This window comes from Protomyctophum bolini (genome assembly GCF_963924005.1).
Source record: "Protomyctophum bolini genome assembly, chromosome: 8".
In the NCBI taxonomy this organism is placed as follows: Eukaryota; Metazoa; Chordata; class Actinopteri; order Myctophiformes; family Myctophidae; genus Protomyctophum; species Protomyctophum bolini.
This window is the reverse complement of record NC_137869.1, coordinates 23,055,368-23,082,556: the sequence shown is the minus strand read 5'-3', so window position 1 is coordinate 23,082,556 and position 27,189 is coordinate 23,055,368. Positions and strand designations below refer to the sequence as shown.

The 27,189-nt window shown below is 41.1% G+C and overlaps 2 protein-coding genes across 2 annotated transcripts in view; both read left to right on the top strand.

Moving 5' to 3' along the window:
- The first annotated feature begins 1,457 nt into the window (after window positions 1-1,457).
- On the top strand, window positions 1,458-3,746 carry LOC308319384 (claudin-1). Its single transcript, XM_080769429.1, has 4 exons — window positions 1,458-1,868; window positions 2,248-2,412; window positions 2,684-2,762; window positions 3,211-3,746. Exons 1-4 carry the CDS (start codon window positions 1,658-1,660, stop codon window positions 3,380-3,382), a joined length of 627 nt encoding a protein of 208 aa, XP_080625555.1. The 5' UTR covers window positions 1,458-1,657; the 3' UTR covers window positions 3,383-3,746.
- A 10,059-nt stretch (window positions 3,747-13,805) lies between these two features.
- Window positions 13,806-27,189, top strand: part of p3h2 (prolyl 3-hydroxylase 2) — an 84,520-nt gene continuing 71,136 nt past the window's right edge. Inside the window, exon 1 of the mRNA XM_080770333.1 lies at window positions 13,806-14,509. Within this exon, the coding sequence (XP_080626459.1) occupies window positions 14,081-14,509 (429 nt within the window). The 5' untranslated portion in view covers window positions 13,806-14,080. The remainder of the gene's footprint in view (window positions 14,510-27,189) is intronic.

Here is a 27,189-nt window from a genome sequence, read left to right as displayed (position 1 = left end):
CTTCAAATAAAACGTTTTGGAATTTTACAATACAAATCTTTAAAGGCCGTTTTCTCAAAATGAGTTTTCCTCATACTTGGGACAAAGAATTTCCACTTCAGTTGAACTCACATACACCAAACTTTCCAGTCTTATTCATAACTATATTCCGCAGACATTTACACATGGATTTGTTGATATATCATTCACAGCCTGATTTACATCACATTTTATACCAAAATAATGCCGAAAATTGGGTTTTTTATGCCTGTTGACACTATTTTCTGATTTGTGGAGTGATAATTAGAGATATCAAAAATCCCATGTGTAATTTTCTTTGTCTCTAATGTGTCAACAAAATGAAATGATCATTTTGAACCTGGCTTTATCCGATCTTCAGATTTATCGTCCCGAAATGTATGCAAATTAGCGCATATAATGCCTAATTTGCATATTTAAACATATAATTTCAGAAAACTTGTAATACAAAAAATCTTAGTTTTAATATAAGTAATCAACTGGAGAAGTTTCATTGTGATAGCTATTATTTAACTTTTTTTCCCTATTCACCTGGGGTGTCTCGCCTTAAGACCTAACTGTAGTCTATACTGTACAGTAAAGAACAATACAAAATCGTGCAGTGAAGTGCCAAGTAGGACAAATTTACAGTAAGTGTTTTGAATTGAGGCTTATTTCAGGAAAGGGTGGGGGAAAGGGTGGGGGATGATACCAACAGGCAAAAATGTTTACAAAACCCAGGACCAAATATGGTATGATTTGATATGTGTGTGGATTCAAATAAAACATTGTACTGTCAATTAGAGCAGAAAGATCAGCACACCAAATAACTCCCATGAAAGGACTTGTAGTGCAGTGATGTGACATTTTGAGCAGCTCTCCTCTGACTTCTTATTTTTCTTATTGGATTAATATAATCACAAACAAAATTGTGCATGATGGTGTATTTTTGGGCAATGGAATGATAATTTAAGATGGCTCTTCCCTTGTTTAGATGAAAGACTTCCTGTTTTGTTTTATTTTGCCCCTTGCCTTGTATTCTACAGTAGATTCTACTGTAGATCCTCATTTGAACGTGTAGGCCTGCCGCCTATATGCTATAAGGCTATTATTATAATTCTAATAATAATAATAATTATTATTATTAAAATTATGACAAACATATCCATCTTCTTTATCCAAATGTAGGCTATAGTCTATATAGTATAAATTCTAAAATACATTTCAATAATTAATTAATTATGAATATTGTGCGCACTTAAAAAACACAGGGAAATCACCTGACATGGCTTCTGCACATGATCATAACTCTGTGCTTCTGCAGAATTTGACAGCGACATGTAGCCATAATAGACTAGCTACTACAACAATATATGTGTCATCAAATCCTGGAGATGTGTGTGACGTCGGAACCTCCCCTTCGCCTTGTCTTGGACTTAAAAGTGAGAGCGCAACGCAACAGCTGGAAGATAACGGTGTTTAGCCTACTGTTTATCCAGCCCAGAAGCGAGATTCAACTTCAACATTTAACCCACATCAGTCAGTCTGCGACGATATATGCTGGTAACTGGTTAAGTGGGGTCTCTCCTTTTTCCTTCTACATGATTTTTGTCATTTTAGCCTAATTCATTTATTTACGTTTCGTATACCTTGCTTGGATATGGCAAGCTCAGCACTGCAACTTCTGGGCTTCGTGCTGTCACTGGGAGGTCTGGGCGCAACTATTGCCGCTACTTGCATGGTGACATGGAAAAGGTTAGAGAGCAATACCTCTGTGAGACAGACCTACCAGGGCTTATGGATGACCTGCTCAGGTTTTAACAACAGAGAGACGAGCTGCGAATTACACGAATCACTCTTTGACCTGCCAAGTAAGTATAGGCTGAGTGAGTGAGTGAGTGATTGATTGATTGATTGATTGATTGATTGATTGATTGATTGAAAATTGTATTCACAGTTGTAGGCCTACAACTAAACCAGGAAAAGCAATAAAAGACTTGTTTAGATCAGGGTCCACCATTTTCCATTCATCAGAACATTTAAAGATGTACAAATATACACTTAAATGAAAAAAAGGAAATGTCTGATCATTTGTCTTTTAATTGAAATTCTTATGAATGGTAAATTGTGGTAACATCCTCATGCATCAGTGTCACTGAACCGCTGTATTTATTCTAGTTATTCAACATGTCAAGCTCATGTCCTAAAGCGAAATTAAATACCCCCCCCCCCCCCTCTCTCCCTCACCAGTTGAGGTCCAGGTGACCAGAGCTGTGATGCTGTTCAGTATCTTCCTGGCCTCTGTGGGTGTGCTGGTGTCCACAGTGGGGATGAAATGCACTCGCTTCCTCGATGGGAATGACAAGACCAAAAATGCTGTGGCCATGGCCGGGGGAATCATGTTCATGCTTTCAGGTAGGTTCATTGAAGTATAAACATACTAGACATCATGAAAAAAAATGGTTGAAATTATTTTGCTTGTTTTAGAAGATTGTTTTTGCTTTACTTGGGTACAAGAGGGGGCTGTTTGCAAAGATCTTCTTAAACCAGTCAACTGGTCAAAATTATATGTTTTGTAACTGGCAGTAGTTTTACAGATTCTGTTGAATAAAGAAACCACACTCGACCAACAAGAGTAACGCTTTTATTAATTTCTTTACTTTTTTAACTTTGCGTTGTCTTCTAGGTGTCATGACTTTGGCCATAACTTCCTGGTATGTTAGAAAGATCGTCCAGACCTTCTATGGAGCACACCATAAGAATAGGTACAGAACATCATAAACATACACACACTTGGACTTGCAGTATGCTGTAGTATAGCCTACTATAACGGATTAACATATACACATAATGTGTGAAGTACAAATCCATATGCAAATGCATATACTGTAACACACACATGCTTACACGTATATTGCGCGCGCACACACACACACACACACACACACACACACACGCACACGCACACGCGCACACAAACAAACAAACACACAAACACACACACTACTAGATGATTGTTTTAGATTGGATGTGAACTTCAAAAATTATATCTCACATGTACATACTACATAGGAGCCTATACATACACATAAGTTCAAATAAGTTTCTTATTGATTGACCTCTATTGCTGGTGTTTAATGCTGACATCTCGTTGGTGCCTGTGTGTGCGTGCGTGCGCGCGTGTGCACGTGACGTGGCATCGTTCTCCTGCAGATATGAGTTTGGCAATGCAGTGTTTACCAGCTGGGCCGGTGCAGTCCTCATGTTGACTGGAGGTGTTTTCCTGAGCTGTCGGAGATGCTCTCATTCCAGGCCATTAGTGAACCTCCCCAACCTCCGGCCCAAGTTCCAGCCAACCCCCAACTCTAGTACTGACTATGTCTAGGATGTAATAGTGGTCAGCCAAGCCAAGAGAGACATTAGTACAATTAATTGACCCAATTAAGCATTACACTTGTTTACAAGAGGGTCCACCATGTTCAATTAATCAAAACATTTAGAGAGTACAAATAAGGATATGTTTCATTAGGTACAGCAGTGAAGAGCACGCTGTAGGCCTACTATTATGCCGTAAGGATTTGAGATCCTCATTTTACAGTATGCCTTGTTTATATATTGTTCTAATTAGATAATTGTATATTTTCAGTTTTATCATTTGTCAGATTGTTTTTTATCATTTGTGCAGACCTTTGTACAGCATAGTTTAAAAGTTGCTTTTATATATTTTTGAAAACAATAATAAAATTCAAATTTTACATTGTTTTTATTGTTGTTTTGCGCAACCTTGTTTTTCTTATCTTAATCTACTCTCAACAGAAAAATACATTATTTGTTAAGAGGTAACATACACATTTTACTTCCAGAATATTTTTTTAATCCCCCTTGCTTCTAATTCTTCCAATTTCCTTTTCTACCACTCATGCACTGTGTTCTCTCAAATCTGTCGAACAGCACCCGATAACCACATGTAGTCTCACCATGGCACGCGATACTATCCATTCCACCACTTTGACAGAACTCATTTCGAGAATAAAGTACTCATTCATTAACAATAGTATCGGTAATCTTTCTCCTTTTTATATTATGGATTAAACTCTGACATCACTTAAATAATTTCAGACACTCATCGAGTGTTAAATTGCTCTTTGATAAAAAAATATTTGTCATTAACTCCTTTCCCTGAATTATTATCCCTTCTGCCATGCCATAAACAAAACCTTATAACTTTCTCCTTAACTTCCTCCTGTCTTATCTCTCTTGTCTTGTGCTAGCCCTCACGCTTGATCATTATGATCAGAGGGATTTTGTGATAACACTAGCTCAGAGTGAGACGATTTAACACATCCCTCCAGGAAATACCTGATGAGGAGACATGGCTCCAGGAGTCCACAGTCAAGGACGCTCATCACCACAGCCATAATCTGTTCACACTGCTGCTGCGACCACAGTCTGGCAAGCAATACCAGATTATCAGATTAAACATCAGTTTATATACCCTCCATCAGACCGTTGAAAAGGTGCAATGTCTTGTTATTGTTGTTCTATCGACATATGGGCGTCACTGAAAGTGCAGTTCAAAAAATACATTTTATGATGAAATAACCTAATATTTCTTCATGTACTGTATTGTACTTTTCTTAATTAGATAATGTCAGTTATCCAACTATAAGTCAATACACAAACTCCAAACAGTTTTATTCTTTGAAATGGCGTTGTTGGTTTTTACACTTATGCAATGTTTTGTGAGGATAATTAAGAGATGGGAACTGAAGCTATGGAGCAATGTGATTGGGTGTGTCTAGGGATTTTCGGTCAAAACTGACTGGTTTAAACAGGACTTGGTCAGCATGCAGTCAGTGCAATGATAAATACTTCGTCAGAGTGCAGACATGGACCTAGAAATGGTCAGAAATTCTGAACTAGGCAGACAATTAAATTTACACTGAGGATTTTATACTATGTACAGTAGTCAGGAAAAAGTCCACTTTTACTTTTACTAAAGTAAAAGTAGCAATACCACAATTTTGAAATACTTTGTTACAAGTAAGTCCTAATTGCATAAAAACCTAACTTAAACGTACGCTATATACTTACCCCTTATAGGCTACCAAAACATTATTACAGCCCCCTCCAGCCCCCACTTCTTAAAACCACTTAAAGTCTATATGTACTAGTTTACCTGCATGGGACCCGGGTGCCCCAGGCCCAGAGTTCTATACTTTACTTGGTGCCCTCGTCTTTCCCTCTACACCAAATCTCTTGGTGGAAAATAGCTGATCTACAGGCTCACAATGCATTGTATTTTGACGCATTGTGATCTGGTAGATTCATGGGGTTTGAAGTACCAAACTTTAAAGAACTCATTATGCAGAATGGCCCATTTCCCAATGAAATAATTGGATTTCAGTAATTAGTAATTTCACGATTCTAATTACTTTTATGTGCTACCATGACCTTTTTTCGTATTACATCAAAATGTATCAGTTGTATGTTTTGTCGCCGTCAAATAATTGTAGTGGAGTACTAAAAAGTACAATATTTAACAGATTTTAAATATTATTTGACAGAAGATACTCATTCAGTGTAAAAGCACATACTGTAGGTAGGTATAATACAGTGCCGGGATCAATATACTAAGCACAATGCTATTGTTAACCTTTCAATAGAGGATAGCACAATATAATTGTTAATCTTTCATTAGAAGTTATTAAATCATTCTTCCACAGCATATTCCCTTGAATCCACCGTAACGCTGAGACATTTCCTTCCTTTCAGAACTGGTTACCAGAACTGGGAGTGCATTCACAGAAGAAATTCACGGGAAAAGGGAGGAAGGTGTGTGATAATGTCTACACTCTGTTGTCTCAGTCTAAGCCAACATGTCTGTGCTGAGTTGTCTAGTTTTGAAGAGACAGGAGGATTTTGCTGTTCTGCACATTATTCCTGAAAGGAGGTCAGTTCCAAAAGTAGATAAAACAAATGTTTGAAACAAGTTTTAACAGATTATGAATCATTATGTTACTTTGTAAACTATTTTCAAATGGTTTCAAAGTTTATGGTTTCGTAATTATGTTCGCCCCAAAATGTCTTAGTTGTAGTAGAATAAATCTTGTCATCACAACTTACAACACCGGAGAAACGTAACTTACAGTTACAGTAAAGTATAAACAAGTAGCAGCTTAAGAATGACTTATTTTCCTCTGATGATAAATGAATGATTAACTTCTGTTAATAGGTCCCAGTGGGCCAATAGAACTATATCCACCCTTCCCTCCCTCTGTCTCCCACCACCCATTCCTGGATATTCATTTCAAATGTGAAAGTAAAACAGAAAGTGGGCAAAATGATAAGAAAACAAGCATGGATTTGGAACCTCTGATAATTTTGATAGGTCTAAAGATTTTCACAAACTACCAGACAATTTCAGCGTACCTTTTTGTGTCTCTATAAAGAACGTTGAACTTTGAAAATGTCATCACATTGATACCTTTACTATATTGCTTTCTAAAGTTCTCAAGTTCTTTCTGGATGGAATGATAACTGTTGTAAATCTTCTCAAGTGTTGCTTACCCACTCCCTTCTTCCCAGCCCCATTAAATAAATGAAAATACTTCACACATTGTGAAGCCAGATGAAAACCGCAAAGGGCACAATACATTTGCGCTGCAAACACACTTGCTGAAATAAATAGTGCAATATATCACCTACGGTTAAAAATAACAAAGATGTACAACATCAAGCTTATCAACATGCAGGCCTGGGGAGTCATCTGAGTACATCAGCATACTGTAGTGTAGGTCATCTACTCACACAAATGAGGAAAAGAATTATCTTGCTAGCCTGTTTACAAATCATGCAACCTTCTCTAAACATGTACTGTAGATGGGGAGAACTTACACACTTAAACTGGCCAGGATGTTTTGACCATTTTACGTTCATTTTATGACAAGGCAATTAATCACAGAAATACTATTTCATACAGTAGGCTAGATCTCTGAACTGCACATACTCTGTACTGTTTATCTGTCAGAGGTATATGTTTGGATTAATTTCCAATTAACCTCATTATCCCTGCCGTTCCTTTGGGGAAATTAAGTGGGTAAATGTGGCAGGTGTAAAGCCCTAGTTATATTTTGCCCAGGAACACTGTCATAAGAGTAAGTACTGTTACTGTGTGAGACATACTACAAAATAACATGGCAAAGACATCTACACATGCAGACAAACCCACATGTGTAGTCTACATAGACACTTGTGTGATGTCTTACATACCGGGCACAGAATGTAATGAATGTGGGGTCATACCTATGTTCCCTCAGCCCTATGTTCCCTCAGCCCTATGTTCCCTCAGAAGGAGCATTGGTCCGAGGTGCGCTGGGGGTCGGGAGAGGGTGGGTGGTTATAGGTTTAATGTAACACGGCATCCTTCAGGTTAATGTTCTATTTAAAGTTCCGGGCAGTGCAGATCAGCCCAGGGAAACATAGTCCTGATGCATATAATATTATAAAGCAAACACTTTTAAGGTTATACCTCACCCTAAAGGGCCGCCGGCAGACTCCTGGGCGAACGCTGGTGCTTTGGCATGGGGGGTCAGATCAACATATGGAATTAATTATGTACTGGCCATAATCGCCATATTGTATATGGAGCGTGTCTTGAGTGTACATGGTTTGATGAGGTTAGATCAACATATGGATCAGAACTGGTCAGCTCCATGTATGGAGATCTAAGGTTGGCAGCGGGGGCAGTGTATTGAGTGTACAGGGTTTGATGGGGGCCGGGCCTTAATCTTTTGGCCTATTGAGAACTCTAGTTTTCGCCGGCTGCCGGGCGGGGCTGAACTATAACTTTGGAGCTCCATGCTCCATGTGTGTGATTTGGGGCCCTAAAGATGAGTACATAAGTAATATCAACATCTTAAAATGAATGCTGTCCAACTGGGGGGTCATATTTTGACGGCAGTAACTGCCGTAACTTTGGACAGTATTAAGATGTCGATATTCGAAAAATATATATGTCAATTGTTGAAAATACTTATGTGTACTATAAAGAAAATGAATAAACATATGTTTAAAAAAATATATATATTCATCTTTAGGGCCCCAAATCATGGAGCGTGTCTTGAGAGTACATGATTCGATGAGGTCAGATCAATGAATGTCAGAACAAGTCAGCTCCATATATGGAGATCTAAGGGTTTGAGGTCAGATGTGGAGTTACTGGCCAGCTCCATATCTTGGATATGGATCCAGTCTTCTCCATGTATGGCTAATTGGCTATCCAGGGTTTGATGAGGTCAGTCTTGGTCTTCATATATGGAGCGTGTCACAAGGTGTGACGGACTGACAGCCATATGGTGGCATGACATGTCACGAGGCATGAGGGACCATCACGCCATATGGTGGCGTGACGGGCGGAACGATGGACGGACAGACAGGTTTTACAGGTTTTCATAGTAATCTGTGACCTATGGTCACAATTACAAACACAGTCACTTAGATGCCAACTTTATTTATATATAGTATGAGTCTAATTATAGCTACTGCCTCCCAGGCTATCTTCAGGCTATTTACATAATAGTCATGAAGCCACCTTTACAGTTGACAGTATTGACTGCCCTCTGCTGTTGAGATAGCATTTACGCTGCTCCCTATGAGTTGGTACTCACATTGGCAGTGACAACAAGAAAAAGTTGTTTGTGTAAACTTTGTGTAAACCAGTGGTAGCTGGCTTACACTGATATACATGCATGATGAGTGACCAACATATTCGGACATAATGGTCAACCAACTCCATATGGTTGTTTATATGTTTTTTCTTTCTTCCTTTTGTTTTTTTAACTGCGTAAAAGTTTATTTAAGTTATTTGGTCACGTCTTGTGACATCATGCCTTGTGACACATCACGACTAATCAACACACAGTACAGTTAGTAAGCTTATAATTTAACACAATCTCAGAAACCAACTCAATAATATTAACTTCTTGTTTGAGTCTGATGTTGACACGGTTTGTTTGGGGCTAACACGGTTGTGCACTGAAAACTATATATGGTTGTCTGAGTCATAGTGAACTGTATGGTTATGTCTGAGTCATAGTGAACTGTATGGTATATGTCTGACTCGTCATAGTGAAGTGTATGGTTGTCTTGGGCATAGTGAACTGTGGTCAGTGGACCACTTTGCCATGGGCCCACTGACCGAACGTCCAAAAGACAGAGTGAGCCCATTAGGCAATTTTGATATAGAATATTTATTCATTAATGAATATACTGGGTAGAATTAAACATGTTTCAGGCATTAATGTTCCTTGTGTACGAGTGTCCCGCATGTCTCCACTCTCACCCCCCTTGGTTCTCCTGCAGCTCTCTAACCTCCTATACCTAAATAAAGCACAAAATGACAAAATAAACAAAAAATAAGTATAAAAAATAAAACTATAGCATGGGGCCTGATGGTTCAGCCAGTTAGTGCACTGACCATAATGTTCTGTGTAAGTTGCTAGGACAGTTTGAATAGGTTTCCCCTCAAATTTCATGCATGTCTCTCCTCTCACTTTCAATTTTCTAAATCTTCTAAATAAAGCATGAAATGACTAAAGTAAATTAAATAAATAAACAAAATTACTGTATGTCACTGCTATATAGAAACCCATCCACTCCTCTTTACCTTCCCACTAACAGCATCCAGTCAGTACTGATTCTCACTCACATGTGTCACCAGCTGTCAGAGAGGGTTCTGATTTCTGTGTTTGTTTCCCGTGTGAGTTCACACACATTTGATAAGGAGAAGGAAAGTTCTTAATTTACTTCTGCAGAAACGTTTGTGCCAAAGTGTCCTTTTCAAGAATCAGTTTGCTCTTGTCCTGTCCTGTTCCTCCCTCCTCAATTCCTCATGGAGCGTGATCGCCTCATTTGACCACTAGTTCTCTAGTTAAACATTTCCAGGACCTTGTTCTCTGTTGTCTTCATCTTGTTTGACAAGTCTTCATTCTTCTACTCTGCAGAGGTATCTGTCCTCTTCCTGAACATCCTCCATCTTCTTTCGTTGTTGATGTCTTCATTCCTGTGCCCCTCCGAGATAAATGTTTGTGACAAAGCATCTTTTTTCTTTTTCATCATTTGAATTCTGTCCTCCCATTTCTTCCTCTCTTCCTTTAAGGCTGCAATTGCCTGGTGGTTCTTTTTCTCCTGTGCTTCCACTTGCTCCAGCCGCTTTTCCATTCTCATGTCTCTGGTCTTCCTCTCTTCCTCCAAATCTTTCATCTTCTCTTCTATCAAGAGGAGCCTTTCAATTAGTTTGTCTTTTTCCTCATCCCAATCAGCCAGAAGGGTGATGTTCTCTTCTTCGGTCTTGTCTCTTTTCTGCATATAAAAGTTACCAAACAGTGTTGCTGCCGACGACACAACACCAACAGCGAACACGACATGAATACTCAAGACATCATTCATTTGGAAAAGGTTTGATGCCTTAAACAGAATTAAGGCTGCCTGTGTAAGTACTAATGGGCTTTTGCAGCTGTGACAGTTATTTATATCCCCCAAACTCTCCCAAATTGGTGCATCACAGCTGCACGCTGACTGGACAGTGGACAGTGTATGTGAAGACGGCACGGCTGCCCCCTCTCTGTTTCTGGCGCCCCTTACTGGTATAAATAAGTAACATACTCGTGCTCATTGACGTACACAAACAAACAAACAGGTACACAAACAGGTACATGGACATTGCTGGTTGTAGGAGTGGTTGCACCACTCAAAAATCACACCCGTGTGAAATGAGGGGCGCTCTCTCATTGTACATCAATTTATGTTAGCAGACATTTGACATTGCTACATAAGGTACATAAGGTGGTCCCTTATAGGCCAAGCGCTCCCACCAACATGTGATTGGTTAGCCGAATTGCTCGTTTACATATGACGTAAGTTTTCCCTTCAATGTCAATGGCGTTTAATGTTTTGAGGTTTAATTTACGTCATATTTAGCGGAATTATCAGCTCTTATCATCATACATCATCATGCATCATCTCATACTGGTCAATCAGAATGCCTGTTGCCTGTGATTGGTTGGCTGATTTGCTCTTTTACATATGATGTAAATTTTCCCTTCAATGTCAATGGCGTTGTTGTTTTGATGTTTAATTTAGCGGAATTCTGACGTCATTTCTCCGTTCATTGTCAATGGCAAATATTGAGACAGGCGGGGACAAGTTTTAACAGACATTTGACCGGAATTCCCCTTTCATTGTCAATGGCAAATCTTGAGACGTGTGGGGACAAAAGCTGTTTATAGAAGGGCGCCCCTTAAAAATCACACCATGTGAAGTGAGGGGCGCTCTTATCATTATACATCCTCATACATCATCTCATTAACAACTGAATTTATGTGATTTGTTAGCCGATTTGCTCGTCTACATACGTCATATTTGACGGACATATGACCTAATTTCTCGTTTCATTGTCAATGGCAAATGAGGGGACAAAAGCTGTATATGTGATTGGTTAGCAGATTTGCTCGTCTACATATGACGTACATTTCCCCTTCATTGTCAATGGCATTTAATGTTTGTGTTGCCACAAATTTACATAATATTTGGTGGACATTTGACCTAATTTCTCCTTGTCAACAGCAAATATTGAGACGTGTGGGGACAAAAGCTGTATATAGGAAAAGATACTGATTCTCTCGTCTACATATGACGTAAATTCTCAATTGACATTGTCAATGGCAGTTTGTGTTAGGACAAAATTCTACACTATAGCTGAATATAGAATGGGCTAGCGCCCCCTAAAAGATCACACTTGTGTGAAGTGAGTGGCGCTCTTATAATACATCATCATGCATCACATTCCGTGCTCAGCCAATCAATCATCACAAAGGTCACTTTTAGGTTTTGGCGTCTTCAAGATTCTGCAGGAGCCCTGCTAGAAGCAGGTTTCTAACTATGCACCCTCTTTGCAGCAGGTCATAAGAGCAAAGGTGTGCTCTAGTAACCTGTCTCTCCAGCACCCGTATAGGCTTACAGGAAACTAGCCTATGGGTGAACCCCTCCCCCCTTCCAGTTTTGCTTGAGGGTAACGCTTGACTTCAGGTCTATCATAATAACATTTAGATGCACTTCATAAGACTTATAAATGTTTATAATCATATACATTTATTTGTACAAGTGTACAAAGTTCACAAAGTCTTGCACTTGCGAGGCGTTGCATGGTAGCTTGCAGATCAGCTTTTTATGACAAAGAGTAAAAAGATCCTTATTACTGTGGGAGTGTGCAATCATCCAATCCACTATGCAACTCAAAGCAAGGGTTGAATACCAGCCATTTGCTATTTTAGCATATTTTGGGGGGTGCAATCAACACGTTTAGCAGTGTTACTCAGTCCAGGAATGTCCGATCCCTACATGCTATATCTCGTTGTAAAGGTGTCTAATCAATTGGTATTCATTATTATTGGTATTATTAAAGTTGAGAAATAAAGTCCAAACTTTGTGTGCTGAGTTTATTTAAAATGTGTAAATATCATTTCAATTTTGTAAATACTCGTTTAATTTTGTAAATATATCCATTTCAATTTTGTAAATACTTGTTTAATGTTGTAAATATCTATGTAAATCATTCATTATTTTCTAAAATCATTCATTAAAAGAATGTTTTTGTGATTAACAGTGTTTCTTGTATTTGCAATGTCTGTTTACCAAGGGTTTCAGCAGTTCTGAGTTGAGTTTTCTCTAAATGAATATTGGCTATTGGCTTTAATGTCCGAAGTATATCAGTTATCCTTATAGAAACCTTAGACTATAGGTATGTCTGAGATTAAATGACAATATACAAATCTTGTTAGACTTTTGTTTATTAATACAATAGGTTTCTGCTCTATTTATTATTAATAAGTAGGCCTATTATTGATTTTACCAAGTAAAGGTACTCAAATTTGCTGTCTGTTTGTGTTCAGTGCTGAGAGAATAAGGTATTATAGGCCCTACCAGATTCCTTGTTTTTTGACAGCCTCAAGAGGGAGACAGTGCCCATGTGGAGGGGTGGACTAGGTCTACAGCTAGTATTCTAGTCTACCCTGACAATGTTCATTCACTCCAGAAATCAAGTTTAGGAAAGAGAAGCATTCTCGACTCAACCTTCCAGAAACACTTATTTTGAAAAGTTACAGAATTCCTACTGTAAATCTAGTTTGTAGGCTATATAAAATGTCAATTAAAGTATTGAAGATGTTTAACCCATTAATTCGGTTTTACAAGCTTAAAACATTACAAGCTTGTAGTTTATATATAAGTTTATATAAAATAACGAATAGACTTATTTTCATTCAATGTGGTTCACTGGTTAATTGGCAAATAAATACTACAGCACGCACATATTAGCACAAGTCAACGAAGGGTGATCAAACTTTTGATAATTACAAAAAAAGTTGCTGGATTGCATGAATAGCCTATAGGCCTAATAACTATTTAATGTTTAGCCTAATGTTTAGCCTAATGCAGGTCACTGACTCAGTGACCTGCATTAGGCTAAATGTGACTACCGGATGAATTAACGCCACATATTCAGCCTACACATTTATTCACAGCCAGGTGAATAAAGATATCTCTTCCTCCTGTTAAATCAATGCGTCAATGTAACTATTTTGCCCAGTTAGATTGTTTCCCAGCCATGACCCGGCTTACACCTTGGTCCTTCGCAAAGACACATTTTGGCAAGCGACACACCGTGGTACTACGGAGTATAATTAGGCTTTAGTGGACGTTCACGTCTTCAAGGGGGAGGAGTTCGCGGAGAGGGAGAGAGAGTGGGGTCATTTACAAAATGTTTGTACCCGACAAACACAAGCCAATGTCCTCCTCCGCCAATACGCTCCGACCTCCGCCGCCCTGAACACTGTAGCCTCTACACATTATTATGAGTGATCCTCCGGTGCGTTTTTAAATGGACAATCACATGCTCGCTGCATTGCTTCGGTGACTGACTGACTGACAGGCAGTCGCTCTGTCTGTCTGGACTCTACAAGTCGCTCCTAGGTATAACGACGACTACTTGGAATATAGCGAGCGCTGGTGCGCCAAGCAGGGAAACATGGATGTAAACTTTTCACAATGTGGAGCCCTGGTGGCAACGGTCCTGGCTGTCTTATTGTCCTGCTGTTGTTCAGCTGATGTCCTCGAACCATACGACCTTTTATATGACAACGCGGTCCAGTCCTTTTACAACAACGACTATGAAAGCGTGGTGCGCTACATGGAGGGAGCGCTCAGCAGTTACGCAGAAGTCCGCCAGACCAAAGTGCGATGTCGGCTTCGGTGCCAGGACCAGCATCCCTTCGATGGCACCGTCTCGGACCTGCAGTTCTTCGACGTGGTCCTGCAGAGGTCCGCCTGCATGGGCGCATGCATCGAGGACACGCTGGGCGTCGGGACGCAGTCCGTGCACAGGGTCAGCGAGGATGTCATTCAGGATTTCCAAAGACGAATCCCCTACAACTTTCTTCAACAGGCTTATCAAAAGGTACGGCAAAATTGCAAGGTGACAGTGGCTACTGGCCAAACATATTTTGATTTTGTATAGGCTGAAAATAAGCATGAAGATAGATTAGGATTAGGCTACTGAATGTTTAGGCTATTAGAGGGGAAACGGAAAGTTGTATTTAGCCTAAAAAGTCTCATGAAATTGGTATTTTTAGGGCAAGAAAGAAGACCCACATCACACATTCCACCATACACAAATTCCTCCATACCCTGCTTTACAATCAAATGACATTGATTTATCAACCAGCCATTCAAGCCTTCTTTGGCCAGCGGGGAATGTTTATTGCCGCTCTGGTCTAAATCAGTGGCTCTCAAGTGGGGTCCAGTGACCCTCAGGATTCCTTCAGAGGGGGTTGGGGTTTCAAATGGTTCCATTTTGTTTTTGCGTACACTCTCTGGGGGTCCAGGCCTCCTGTGTCCTTTTGAAATGTAAAAAGTTTGAGGGAACCACTGTTCCTCATAATAATAATAACCTGCACACGCGCTGCATTCAGCTGTAGCTGCTCTGCTGCTTGGCAACGCGACGCCGCCTCGCACATCTCATCACAACAGAGCGCAGAAGGTGCATTAATGCAATGTTATAACTGCAGTAGCCCCTAATAGGCTTAGGGCAGGCTGCTGCACGTCTAACGTTGTCAGAAAAGTGTGTAGCTATTGTTACAAAGTGGTTGTTACTGTTACATTTTAGCTGCTAGATTAGGCAAATTCAGACACGCTGCGCCGTGACGCACACATACAATTTACAGTACACCCTTCCATATCCATATTTCATTCATACTGTATGTTTCTTTCAGGGGCACCCCTAGCCCCTCTCGGAACCCCCTGGGTCAGCCCAATCCGAACCGGGCTGACCCGTAGGGTCCCTGTTAGCCGCAATTTGCAACTCTAGATTTTTTTTACAATTGGTTGAATCTAGAGTTGCAATAACCTCCATCGACTTCCTATGCATGTTTTTTGGTTTGTGACCTCCTGGTCTTAAATTACGTTAAACTCACCAACATTGCAGCTGTAGTCCAAGCTTGAATTATCCTCTTTCGATCTGGTGTCGCTTGTTTATCATAAAAGTCCCCATAAAAAAAGTTATGGGCTACTTTCTGTCCAAAATATTCCACAACTACTATTCCGAGCCGCCATCTTGGATTTTTTCAACGTGCCATAAAACAAGACGTGAGGGGGAGCGCTTGTTTAATAGCGTCCCTCCCTCCCTAGGGTGTTGGCCTCTTCTTTGGGTGTCTTACCTGCGCAGGTAAGATTATATTAAACAAGCGCTCCCCCTCACGTCTTGTTTTATGGCACGTTGAAAAAATCCAAGATGGCGGCTCGGAATAGTAGTTGTGGAATATTTTGGACAGAAAGTAGCCCATAACTTTTTTTATGGGGACTTTTATGATAAACAAGCGACACCAGATCGAAAGAGGATAATTCAAGCTTGGACTACAGCTGCAATGTTGGTGAGTTTAACGTAATTTAAGACCAGGAGGTCACAAACCTCGGTATCGTGTCTGCGCCGTTTGACGTCTTCTTTTCGTTTGAGTTATTCTGAAGGTGTCAACTTTAAGTACCTATACATACCGCTGCGAATTCTCTTGTGTCGCGGAAGCCGTTAAGTATTTTTAATCTTCGTTTGACCGATTTGGTCGCTTTGATTCTTCTTGTTTATTTACCGTTTATTGTACCGCCTCCCGATGTGCGGTTGGCTACGTTCCTGCCTCTGATCTGCTCTGTCATAGCTATAGCGCCACTAGCTAGCCAGATAGGCGGTACAATGAGGTGTCAATAAACAAGGAAGGAAGAGAAGAATCAAAGCGACCAAATCGGTCAAACAAAGATTAAAAATACTTAACGGCTTCCGCGCCACAGGAGATATTCGCAGCGGTATTTATAGGTACTTAAAGTTCACACATTCAGAAGCCCTCAAACGAAAAAAAAGTCCTCAAAGAGCGCAGAAGGACGTATCCGAAGGTGTTTGTTTATTTATGTGTGTGTACCCGGTGGCAGGGTGGAGGTGGAATAGGACCCCATGGTCTGGGTCTCAAAAATGTCAGAAACTTCAGTACCATTGGGTTCTGCTTGTAGGGCTAGGGCACCCCTAGTTTTTCATTGAGCGAATCCGTTCACTTTTTTTCCATTTCATGTATTTTATGGCCTTCTGTGTGTGCCATGCTAAGCTTCCGCAAATATTTGTGGTTTTTCATGTTTTGGTATAGTCATTTTCTTAATTCCTTCCTAATTCTTTCCACATTCACAGTGGCCCTGCTTCACCTTGTCGAACAACAGAACATGTTCGAAAAGAATGACACAGAATCAGAATACAAGAAGTCTTGTATTAAACATTTTGAGTAAAAGTAGAGAGGTATTGGCATCAAAATATACTTACAGTGGCACAGTCTGTAGTGCTGTCGCCTCACAGCTAGAAGGTTCTGGGTTCGATTCCCGCTGGGTTCTGGCGGCGTGTTCTCTCCTCCGCGTCATCAGTGCCCATACCCTAGGTGAGGTTGGCGAAAGGGCCTTTCTGTGTGGAGTTTTCATGTTCCCCCCGTGTACCCACAAATGAGGGTAAATAAATGCAGTAATCCTGTTCTCTAAACTGCCTCCCCCTGGCCAACCGGGGCGCCTGATGGAGGGGAAAGGAACTGGTTGGAATAACGTGTTCCTTCCACGCACTACGTCCAACTGGTGAACCCCCCCCCCCTGTCAGGTGCAAAGAAGCGGTTTGGACATCCATGCATTGAAAGAAGCATGAGGTCAGTCCGTTGCTAAAAATTATGGAAAAAAAAGTACCATTATAGATTATACCATAGTAAGTAAGTGGCCAAAAATAGCACATCTACAAGCTCACAACGCAACTTTGACCTTGTAGATGGGCTATTTTCGAATATCTACGGTATAAAATGGGGCTTAAGTGGTTAAAGTATAAATCTAGAAACTAGTAGCCTATCTAAAGTTGTGAAGTAGTCTAATTGTGTTAAGTACAGTAGGGCAGGCTACTTGAGTAAACGTACTTACGGTAGTTACGTTTCACCACTGTATGTAGTTGGGTAGATAAAAGGAGGTTATAGCCTATTGTTCAATGCATGGGACTTCGTTTGATCTTTTAAACCCTCAATTACCCGTATTACTGACAGAATGGATATTAGGGTTATTCACTCAGCAGTTAGGAGAGATTTTGAGATCAGCCCACTCCCTGAGGTCTTTCTTTTGGCTGAGATATGGCTGCTGGAAAGATCCTGATGAGTGATGATACAGTAGACTCAGAACAGTATATCCCTTATATCCCCCATAGACATAGCCTGTAGGTCTATCTCTCTCCTTTCTCAATGTCTGTTTCTACAGTGCTGTATGTATGTATGTATGGCAGCTATTGGTCATTTAATTATAGGTGTCATGCTCGTAGAACGCAGTACCACGCCGTGGTACCAGTAATTTTTTGACGTGCACGCACAGGGACGGAATGGAATGGTGCACGTGCGTGCACGCTAGAACGCGTCTCCCTAGATTCAAGAGAAGTCACCACCAAGACGCACCAAGTACCCAGTGGTCTAGGTTTACTGGCGCCCACCTCCCCCTAGTGTCAAGTAGCCTACCGTGCCGAATTCAAAGATACTACTTTGCATAACAACAGCTTTAACTGTTTATACCTGAGTGGTGACTGTGAGCGCACGTAGCCTATACGGTAAGCATGCACACTTGACTTACAGCATTGTGTCACTGCTATGGCTCCAGTAGGCTGCTGCTGTGTGGTGTCCTCCATCAAAGAACAGTTACATATTTATTCGTCCAAAGCAAACTTTTTAGTGTGCAGTAAAGATGTTTGTCTGACTAATTTAAGTCTACTTTTGTGTTTTGTTTGTGTGTCTAAAACTCATACACTATTTAACAATAGGCTTAGGCTATGCAGCTGTTTTGTGTGCATGCCGCGATGTGCACATGCATGCGCGTGCACGTGACGTTCCGTGGTACCAGTAAAAAAATCACCATGACACCACTACACACACACACACACACACACACACACACACACACACACACACACATAACCACATGAACATTAGCGTCGTTATTCTGGGGGGACCATTTGGCAAAAATAACAGATCTATAAGCTCACAAGGATTCACACCGTGCGTGCTTGTACTGTAGTTTGGCTATCTATGGAAATTATTTGTTTGCTTAGTTAGAAGTAACATGTTCTTCTTGTGTTATTGTTTCTATATGTGCTGCTTTTGTTGTTGGTGTTGAACAGACCTGTGAAAATGAATATCCTTCGGGACAATAAAGATTATTATTATTATTATTATTATTATTATTCTTAATCAAATTAAAGTTTAAAGTTCAAGATTTTTCTTTTTATTACAAAACATCGATCAAAACAAAGTAATTGGTGGGTGATTCTTCAAGATCTGGATCGACATGGGAGCCAAAAATCTGGCATCAGTCGGGCTTGAATTTATTGTATGATTACCAGTTTGACATAAGATATATCATTTGGTGGAAGTTATTCTCCAGAGGACCATATGCTTTTAACAGGAGCTGCTCCAGTGGTCATTGAACCTCTAACTTTGGCAGTGCTTGTGACAGGCTTTCAATGATGATGCAACCCAGGTTCCCCAAACTTTCCAAAAATGTTCTACGCTTTTAGCTTCACCTGAGTGTGACAGTGTCCTTTTGAACTGGGCTGTGGAACCGGCATTTGGCTCTTCAAAGAGCCCAGCTGGGCACCTGGCACCACTGTAGCCTCACATGAACCCGAGATGCAGCCGATTTCCACTGCCACTGCCACTGGTGCCCAGAGGAGCTCTGAATGCCACGGTGATGACATACAGGTTCCACCTCTCAGAAGTGGTAGGAAGTTGATCATCCAGATCACTGCAGGCATTAGGCGATGAGTGTTCCTCCATACCCCTGGATCAGCAGAGAGAGTCCACAAGGGTGATGCGCTCATTGCACAACAATGCAACTGTCTAGACGTTGGTCACAGAGATGGCCTTGCACAAAAATGCTAGTCTCTGCACTAAGAGAAAAATATTATTCATCTGGGCTTTAGAGAGTTATGATTTCACCACCATCTGTCCAGTGGCAGAGTGGCACATGATTGTTTTACACCAAAAACAAAGTGGTAACCCATTTTGATGCTAGTGTTTTCGCATCAGTTTCTACTTGCGCTGCCCTCGCCCTCCTCCATGTGTTCCAGCATGTTGACGTCTTTATTAATTGACTTGAGTACATGATGGCAGCACATCAAGGCCGAGCGGGGTCTGCTGCTGACCTTAACACAGGTAGGGATGGGGAGGGAGGAAGAGAGTGCAGCTTGTTTCCCTATTGGCTTGCGAATAAGAGTACATCAGCAGTCTTGTTTGTATGTGTATGTATTTTGGACTCTAAATCTTGAGTGTTCATTGAACTCTGTACAAATTGAGCCGAGGGGGAGGGTGTGTGTGTGTGTGTGGTGGGGGGCACACATGCATGTTATCAGCATGTGTGTGTGTATAAATTGCGGTGGGCCAGGGGTGTGTGCTGCTGGTGTTTGTGAAAATAAATAGCATTCCTCCAGTATTTAACATTCCAGCCTCACACACGCCCACCTCCTGACAGCCTCTGGAATAATGCTTCCATTGGCCCTGGCATTAGAGGACCTACAAACACTAACTGTTTTCACCTCGTTCGGGCCAGTGCATACGTCTCCCGATTCGCCCATCATTTACCCTGGCAAATATTTTGTTTTCCTGTTGTGACCTGTTTGCTTTTCTAAAAAAGAGAGACTTGCGCACCATATGCGGGAATTAAAAGGGCGACTCTTGTAGTTGCCAGCGGGGCTGGCCCCACGTAGCCCTCAGAGGTCTCTGCCCATTGGCCAAAGCTCTGGCCCTGCAGACCACAGGAGGATCAAAGGCCCGGGGGCTGCCCTGGGGCACGGAGCACTTTCTGGTTCTCGGCCCAGATATGATCTCTAGTGCCTGAGCCTCGGTCCTTGGATGAGCCAGGCCTCATTACTGTAGTACCGTTACACAGTCAAATCAAGAGTGTTACATTGTAACACTTTCGAATTCTAAATCAAATTAAAGCTGCAACACAACGCGTTGATGTCCCTCCCGGTATTCAAACTCCTGTCTCCTGCATGGGGGGATTACATTTCTGATCACCTGATGAAGGCCGCTTACGGCCGAAACGTTGTGTCCTGAATTAAATGGTGTTTTAACAAAATAAACACTGTTTGTGTGCGGACTTCTCCTTCTCTGGATTACATTTCTGTCCCTGAGCTAAAACAGAATGCCTTCATTTGTAACAAAAGACTGTGGAGCCATATTTTAAAGGATGTATCAGTGAAATATGCTTCAGTTGCGGGCTACAATGATATTGAAAGGATTGGTCAAAAATGACTTTGCAAAAATGGAGGATTGAGAATAACTCTGATACCTACAGTAACTTGGAATGAAAGCTCATTGAGAATAACACTGGCATAATTTGCATGTGAGAGCTTTATGTGTATGAGGACGGATGATAATGTTTTGTTCTCCACCCAACAGACTAGGCAGTGTTTTCTCATCCCCATTTTGTTTTGGGAACTTTTCCATGCCTCCTGGCATGATGCAAGTCACTACACTACTATCTGATGCATGGCCTTAAGAAGACTAACTCTTTCTTTGTCTCTCTCACGCTCTCTATGCAATTATTTCATCAAATCCAGACGCATTCAACATTCCCTTTCCAGTGTGAATGTGAATAATAATTGTACCTTTTATTAATTCCCGCAGGGAAATTCTGTGTTCACTCTGTTCTTTTAGAACCCCAAACACAGACATACACTCCAGAAAGATGAATGATGGGCTGCATATAGTGGCACCCAGGAACAATTTTAGGTGTTCAGTGCCCAGAAGTTAAACTGTCACCTTTCTCCTTCTACCCGTCCACACTCCATCTGTGCTAGAATTGAACCATGAGTTCATGAACGATTATTGCGGGGGAAAATAGCAGATCTACAAGCTCACTACGTGTCGCTATTTTTGTATGCCACCATTGTACAATGAAGTATAATACAGGATTAAGTGATTAATCAGACTAATCAATTATAACTTTGGTGTCATACCTGTTGATATAAGAAAATAAATAAATAATAAAGTGCCCTGCTTCACGATTATTCGATTAAGCTACATACATGAGAAAGATTAAGTTGGTTATCGGTATCGCTATATTTTCTGGTTAATTTCCCAGCCCTACTTCAGTGACTGAGTGCATCTGTCTTGTTTGTTTGTATATTTGTGTGAGGGTGTGAGCGTACCGACTACAGATGTTTTCCTCTGTAGCTTATAAGTGGGGTCTGGCTTTGTATTACTTAAACCAAACGCAAATGTTCTCATCTGTCTAAGGCAGGTGGTCGAGCAGGTTGCCAGATTTATGTATTACATTTATTTGATTTGGGTATTCATTACGAAAGAGCTATAGAAACCAGGTTAGGGGAGTGATTAGACTCATTAGAGGGTTCAGGTGTTCTAGAACTGATTGGAAAATTGCTATAGAGATACCGAGAGGTTCTTCCTTTTCATCTACGTTTTATCGATGAGGACGAAAATGGTTTTGAGAAGGGAAAAGGGAACACTTTTTCCCTTCCACAAATACAAGGTTTATGCATGCAATTTGCACTTCATCAGAGTCATCTTTTCTATATTTATTTTGTAATTACTAACAGTCAGCACACTGTGCTGTTGATTAATGTACCGGTATTTACTTTACGACACTGTCATTTAGTTTAAATACAATAATGTAATTAAAGCTTGAATGAATGGGCACACCTGCACTGCTACAGGCAGCTCTCCAAGCTTCCATGTTGATGCTCCCGACCGTGCAATGCCCACAGATGGGCCTCAGACATTGTGGCACTGACGGTGCCAAAGGCCTTCTGCATGACTGGACCCGAGTGCATAACAGCACTGCAGGAATGCGTAGGGGCACTCTGTGGTGCAACAGACTGATATCGTACCCCCCCTGATTAACGATGAGATACATTGTGGTTGGAAGGAGGCAGGAGGGTTGCCAAGGAGGACACTGCAGTATTTATGTGCCGAGATGAAACAACGGATTGTAGAGGAGAGATATAGTTGGCCAGGAGAAGTCCCAGTGTGAAGTGTCTGACATTCCCCTGAAGTGAAGCAGACGTTGTCTACTACTGATGAAGTTGATGTTTGCGATAAGGGCTTAGTTTGATATTTATTCCAACATCCTCAAACCGTTGATTAAGTGAGAGATTTGTCACAGTGACTGCATTCCAACCATACTTCTGATTCATGGAGGTTCACAATATCCCCTTCCTCGTCACAAGAGAGAGACTTTGGACTGTGATTCAGAGTCCTGATCCAACCAGCTGGTGGACAATGTGTGAAAAGTATGTGTGTGTATTTCATAATTGAAGTGTTGGCAGCAAGGACAGGAGTCATTGTTGCCACTACAGATTCCTTGGTTTAAGTGTGTAGGAATATCCTATGTTGTATGCCTTCTGGTGATGATGATTTTGGCCCGAACTAAGTAAGGAGGAACACATTGGTGTCTTGAGTCAAGGACTCCCCAGTGTCGGTATGGAAAAACTGGAGTTTGCCAGGCATCTGTTCAGCTTCACTAATGAGCAGAACTATGTGTCGACTGCTCCACATCACCCCTCCTCATCACCCATATCTATCACTTCATCTCCCACACAGCTGACGAAATGATTGTCCATAAGCACAGGAAGAACATTTACTCAGCAACCATGTGTCACCTATACGGTTTGTGCCCAGATTGAGATGGATTAGCCTGAGGAGAACGGCGTGTAGTGCAGTATGTGCGTTCTTCATGTGTCCAGTGGGTCGGACTCGGAGCACAGATATATTCTCTGGAGCAAGACGGGAAAGAGAATGTTGGCGAGTTTGAAGGGTGTGCTGCTGAGGCCAGAACATCTATAAAGCAAAGGAGCCATTTGTCTGTGGATATGACAGTTTGTTGTAAACCCCACTGAGTTTTACGTATGAGAGATTAGGTACTTTCAGATATGCGGGATACTGACGACATGACGAGGTAGAATTGGCTTATGACTTATTCCTGGTTCCACGTCTCATGATCCAGTTTGTCAAAGTCAGTAGCACAAAAAAGTGCTTGTACACTGGGTAGCTGGCCTTAGCTGACCAGTACAGTGTTGGTCACTGTTTGCTACCCTTCTGTTTTCCAGGATGTTGTTTGCTCACACAAAACCAGAGTTCAGTATCCCAGTTGGTCAGTCCAATATCCCTGTTGAATGGCACAGTGTCTTTATATCCTGTATACTATGTTGTAATTCTTTGCACCTTGATGCCCTGTAACTTTCCTGCTGCTGTCTTGGCCAGGTCGCACTTGATGAGATTAGAATGTCTGTTTTGTTTTGTTTTTCCAGCTTTGACAAATTCACTGGCTGAGTTTCACACCAAGGAACCTTTTTGGACACAGAAACTGTAACGTGTTCCTCAGGTTTTCTCAGGTGTCCTTTCCAGGCAGCTTAAAACCATGTGCTATAAATTGTGCTCGACATGTTGCTTCTCTCCTCAGCAAAACGTTTCCAGGAAGTGGTGTTTGGGGTGGAAACTACAGAGTAGGGTAGGGGTACAGGAAGTCTAATCTATTTTGAAATATTCTGGGAAGTTTAGTATGATAATGATTGTATTAACTGTAAATAATTGCATCTAATTTGTTGTGATTTGTTTTTCACACAACTGATTTGGTTTTATCTGAAAGCTATAAATTGACAAAAAACAGTTAATACACTTAAAATTTATAACATTGTTAACCTGAACAAAAATTGAACCCATAAAAAAGTAATCACCTTCTTAAATGATCATACAATGAATGATTATATCATCACATTTTCATATGTCACACTAGCTCTGGTCCATGGCTCTAATGCGTTGCATGTTACTCTCAGCGTCTCGTCTTTAGCGTAAATACAAATAACGTTTTTGCTACTCACCAAAACAAAGGCGTGTTGTGTCATTAGAAAGCCTACTTTCCTTAGTGGCCAGAAAGGGCCAAACATAACTCTAAATGCAACGCATTAGAGCTATGGACCAGAGCTAATGTCACACATGTATATGCAGTCCTTTTAAGTAATCGTTGACCGCATTGCTATAGTATTTAGTATGTGGCTGCAATGTCTGTCTGGTTTTCAGATGTCAGACCTGGGCCACAGCAGGGACAGATGTCTCTAATTACCCACTGGGATTTAATCAACACCACCCCAGGTCCCTGAGCAAGACCGTCGTGACTCTTGAGTGATGTGGTGGTGATGAAAGAGTAGGGCTGTCACGAGTACACATTTAAGTTGACAAATAATTGGCATTGAAATATGCATTTAATATGAATAGAAATTACATTTCTGTTTGCCTTTTTCTTTTAGGCTTCGTAATAAAAAAGTGCACAGGGCAGACATGATAAATACCTGAAATATACAAAGACATTACTGACATTTTTATAAATGTTTACATAAAAGAATAGCAGAAATAGCTGATCTGATCTACAAGCTATGTAAACTTGTATATCTGCCATCTACAAAAATTAAGTTTAAATTATGTCTCCTGTGTCTTTGTCTATAAAATGCATAATAATTTTAAAGCAGTTTTCTGCCTTCTTGACCCCATGGTCTGTTTCCTGTGAAATTCAATTAGAGATGTTGGTTGTTTATCCAGGTCCGCTCAGCTGTCATCACCCTGAAAGGCAAGGGTCCCAAGGCAGCCATATGAAGTAAATGTGTGTGGTGTAAGTGTTTGTACTTGACAGAGTTTGTTTCTGCATATGACTTCATAGTAAAAAAGAAGAAAAAGTCAAGACAACTATGCGCTTACTTACTGACTTGTCTACACTACCTTAAACATCCCAATATGGAGCTCTTTATTTCACACTGATAATACAACATTACTGTCCACTGAATCAGCCTCACACTCCCAATTAGTAGTATGTAGTTTACAATTAGTATGTAGTATGTACTCCCAATAGCCTATGTAGTTTGACAGCTGGAGCTGAGAAGTGACACACACACACACACACACACACACTCACACACACTCACACTCACACACACACACACACACACACTCACACTCACACTCACAGGCACACATACTCACACTCACAGGCACACATATTTAGATTACTGTCCACTGCCAAAATGTCAGTTTATCCCAGAAATCTATAATGCCAGGCCAGCCAGAGTTTAAAAACCCACTCTCCTTAAAAAAAGGAAAAATAAACAATATTTTTTTGTAGTTAATATTAATATCCTTTTGAAACGTATGCGTGATTCATTAAAGAATCCCCCCGTAACCTGACACCAGTGTGTGGCTCCCATAATAAGGAAGTGAGTCGGTTGTTTTTTGCCATGGTGTGTTTGTTCCTTAGAGCATATATGAGTATATATGAATAGAGACGGCACCCGAGTTCTCCTCCCATCCACTTGCATTAAGTTGCTCAAAAGCGCATGAGGCGATTTCACTCCTCCTTCCTGGTAGGAACAGAGTGCGTTCTGGCATGCATTGGGCCAAAATCATGAACGCGCTGGCCGCTGACTATCATTGCACACAAAACAGCGCTCACGTGTCATCATGAACGTGCGCAATGATAGTCAACGGACCAGTGTGTTCATGTGTTGGGCCCAGTGCTGCAATACCAAATTCGTCCACTATGTCCATTTCGCCTCAGGGTTTCCTCCTGGTGCCGTCTCTATTAATATATACTCTAGGGTATGGTCTCGAATATCTGGGGGAAAAAAGTACTATAAAGGTAATTTAGGGCATATGACGGTGATGGTACATTTATTGAGCTGAGATGAGATGATTTGTCTGAGGATTTAAACCACACCATGGGACATGAGGAGTGGACAGCTTGAAATATTTACCCCCTTCAGGCTGTGATCTGTCATGTTGTCATACCTTGTCTCTCCATAGGCGTTTTTCCATGGAGAGAAACAGGTTGTGTTACACCTAATATAGAAGAGAGCGTAACGTTTTCATACTGTTCCCCATACTGACTCGACCTCCAGTCGACACTGACCTCTCAGCATCTCCACATCTGGTTCAGATTGCAACCCAACTCTGTGGATTACTATTAAAGACAGTGTTAAATAAAATCTCCCTCCCCAGCCTTCGGCCTGGCCTGGCAGAGATTACCAGTGGTTAGCTGCAAGTGTCAGACTGCCCTTTCCACTCTATTGTGGTCAGTGCTAGCTGGAGCCAGGAGTGAGCGGTATGGGCAATGGCATGCCCACTCTTTGCACTTGCCCACCCAGTGAAACTGATCAAATTGGCACAGACACAGGCACAGACACAGGGCACAGACACAGGGCACGGACACAGACTGTACTAAAATAAGTTGTGAAAGGCGCCATGGGCATGGAAAGGCCAACATAACGGTGACAGACACTGCAGATTTTAATTGAAGATCTCAAGCAAGCAATCCAAGCAAGTCAGACAAAAGGACAGCTGCCACAAATGGATATGTGAGCATCTTGGTCAAATCAAATCAGATAGAGGGGTAACATTGGGACATGCCGTTAAAGCCCAGCCCTTCGCGACTTGAGGGAGGCTTTAAAAGGATCTTACAATATATAAACTAAATGGAAATGAAGCTATGATGACTACATTTCGTCAACAAATAAAAAACTAGAAGGGATTAGTG

What these genes read in the sequence shown, in the direction of transcription:
- LOC308319384 (XM_080769429.1), top strand. Translation starts at nt 1,658, where the DNA reads ATGGCAAGCTCAGCACTGCAACTTCTGGGCTTCGTGCTGTCACTGGGA. An exon ending in AATCATGTTCATGCTTTCAG is followed by an intron (nt 2,413 to 2,683) that starts GTAGGTTCATTG and finishes GTTGTCTTCTAG; the next exon opens with GTGTCATGACTTTGGCCATA. An exon ending in GGAGCACACCATAAGAATAG is followed by an intron (nt 2,763 to 3,210) that starts GTACAGAACATC and finishes GTTCTCCTGCAG; the next exon opens with ATATGAGTTTGGCAATGCAG.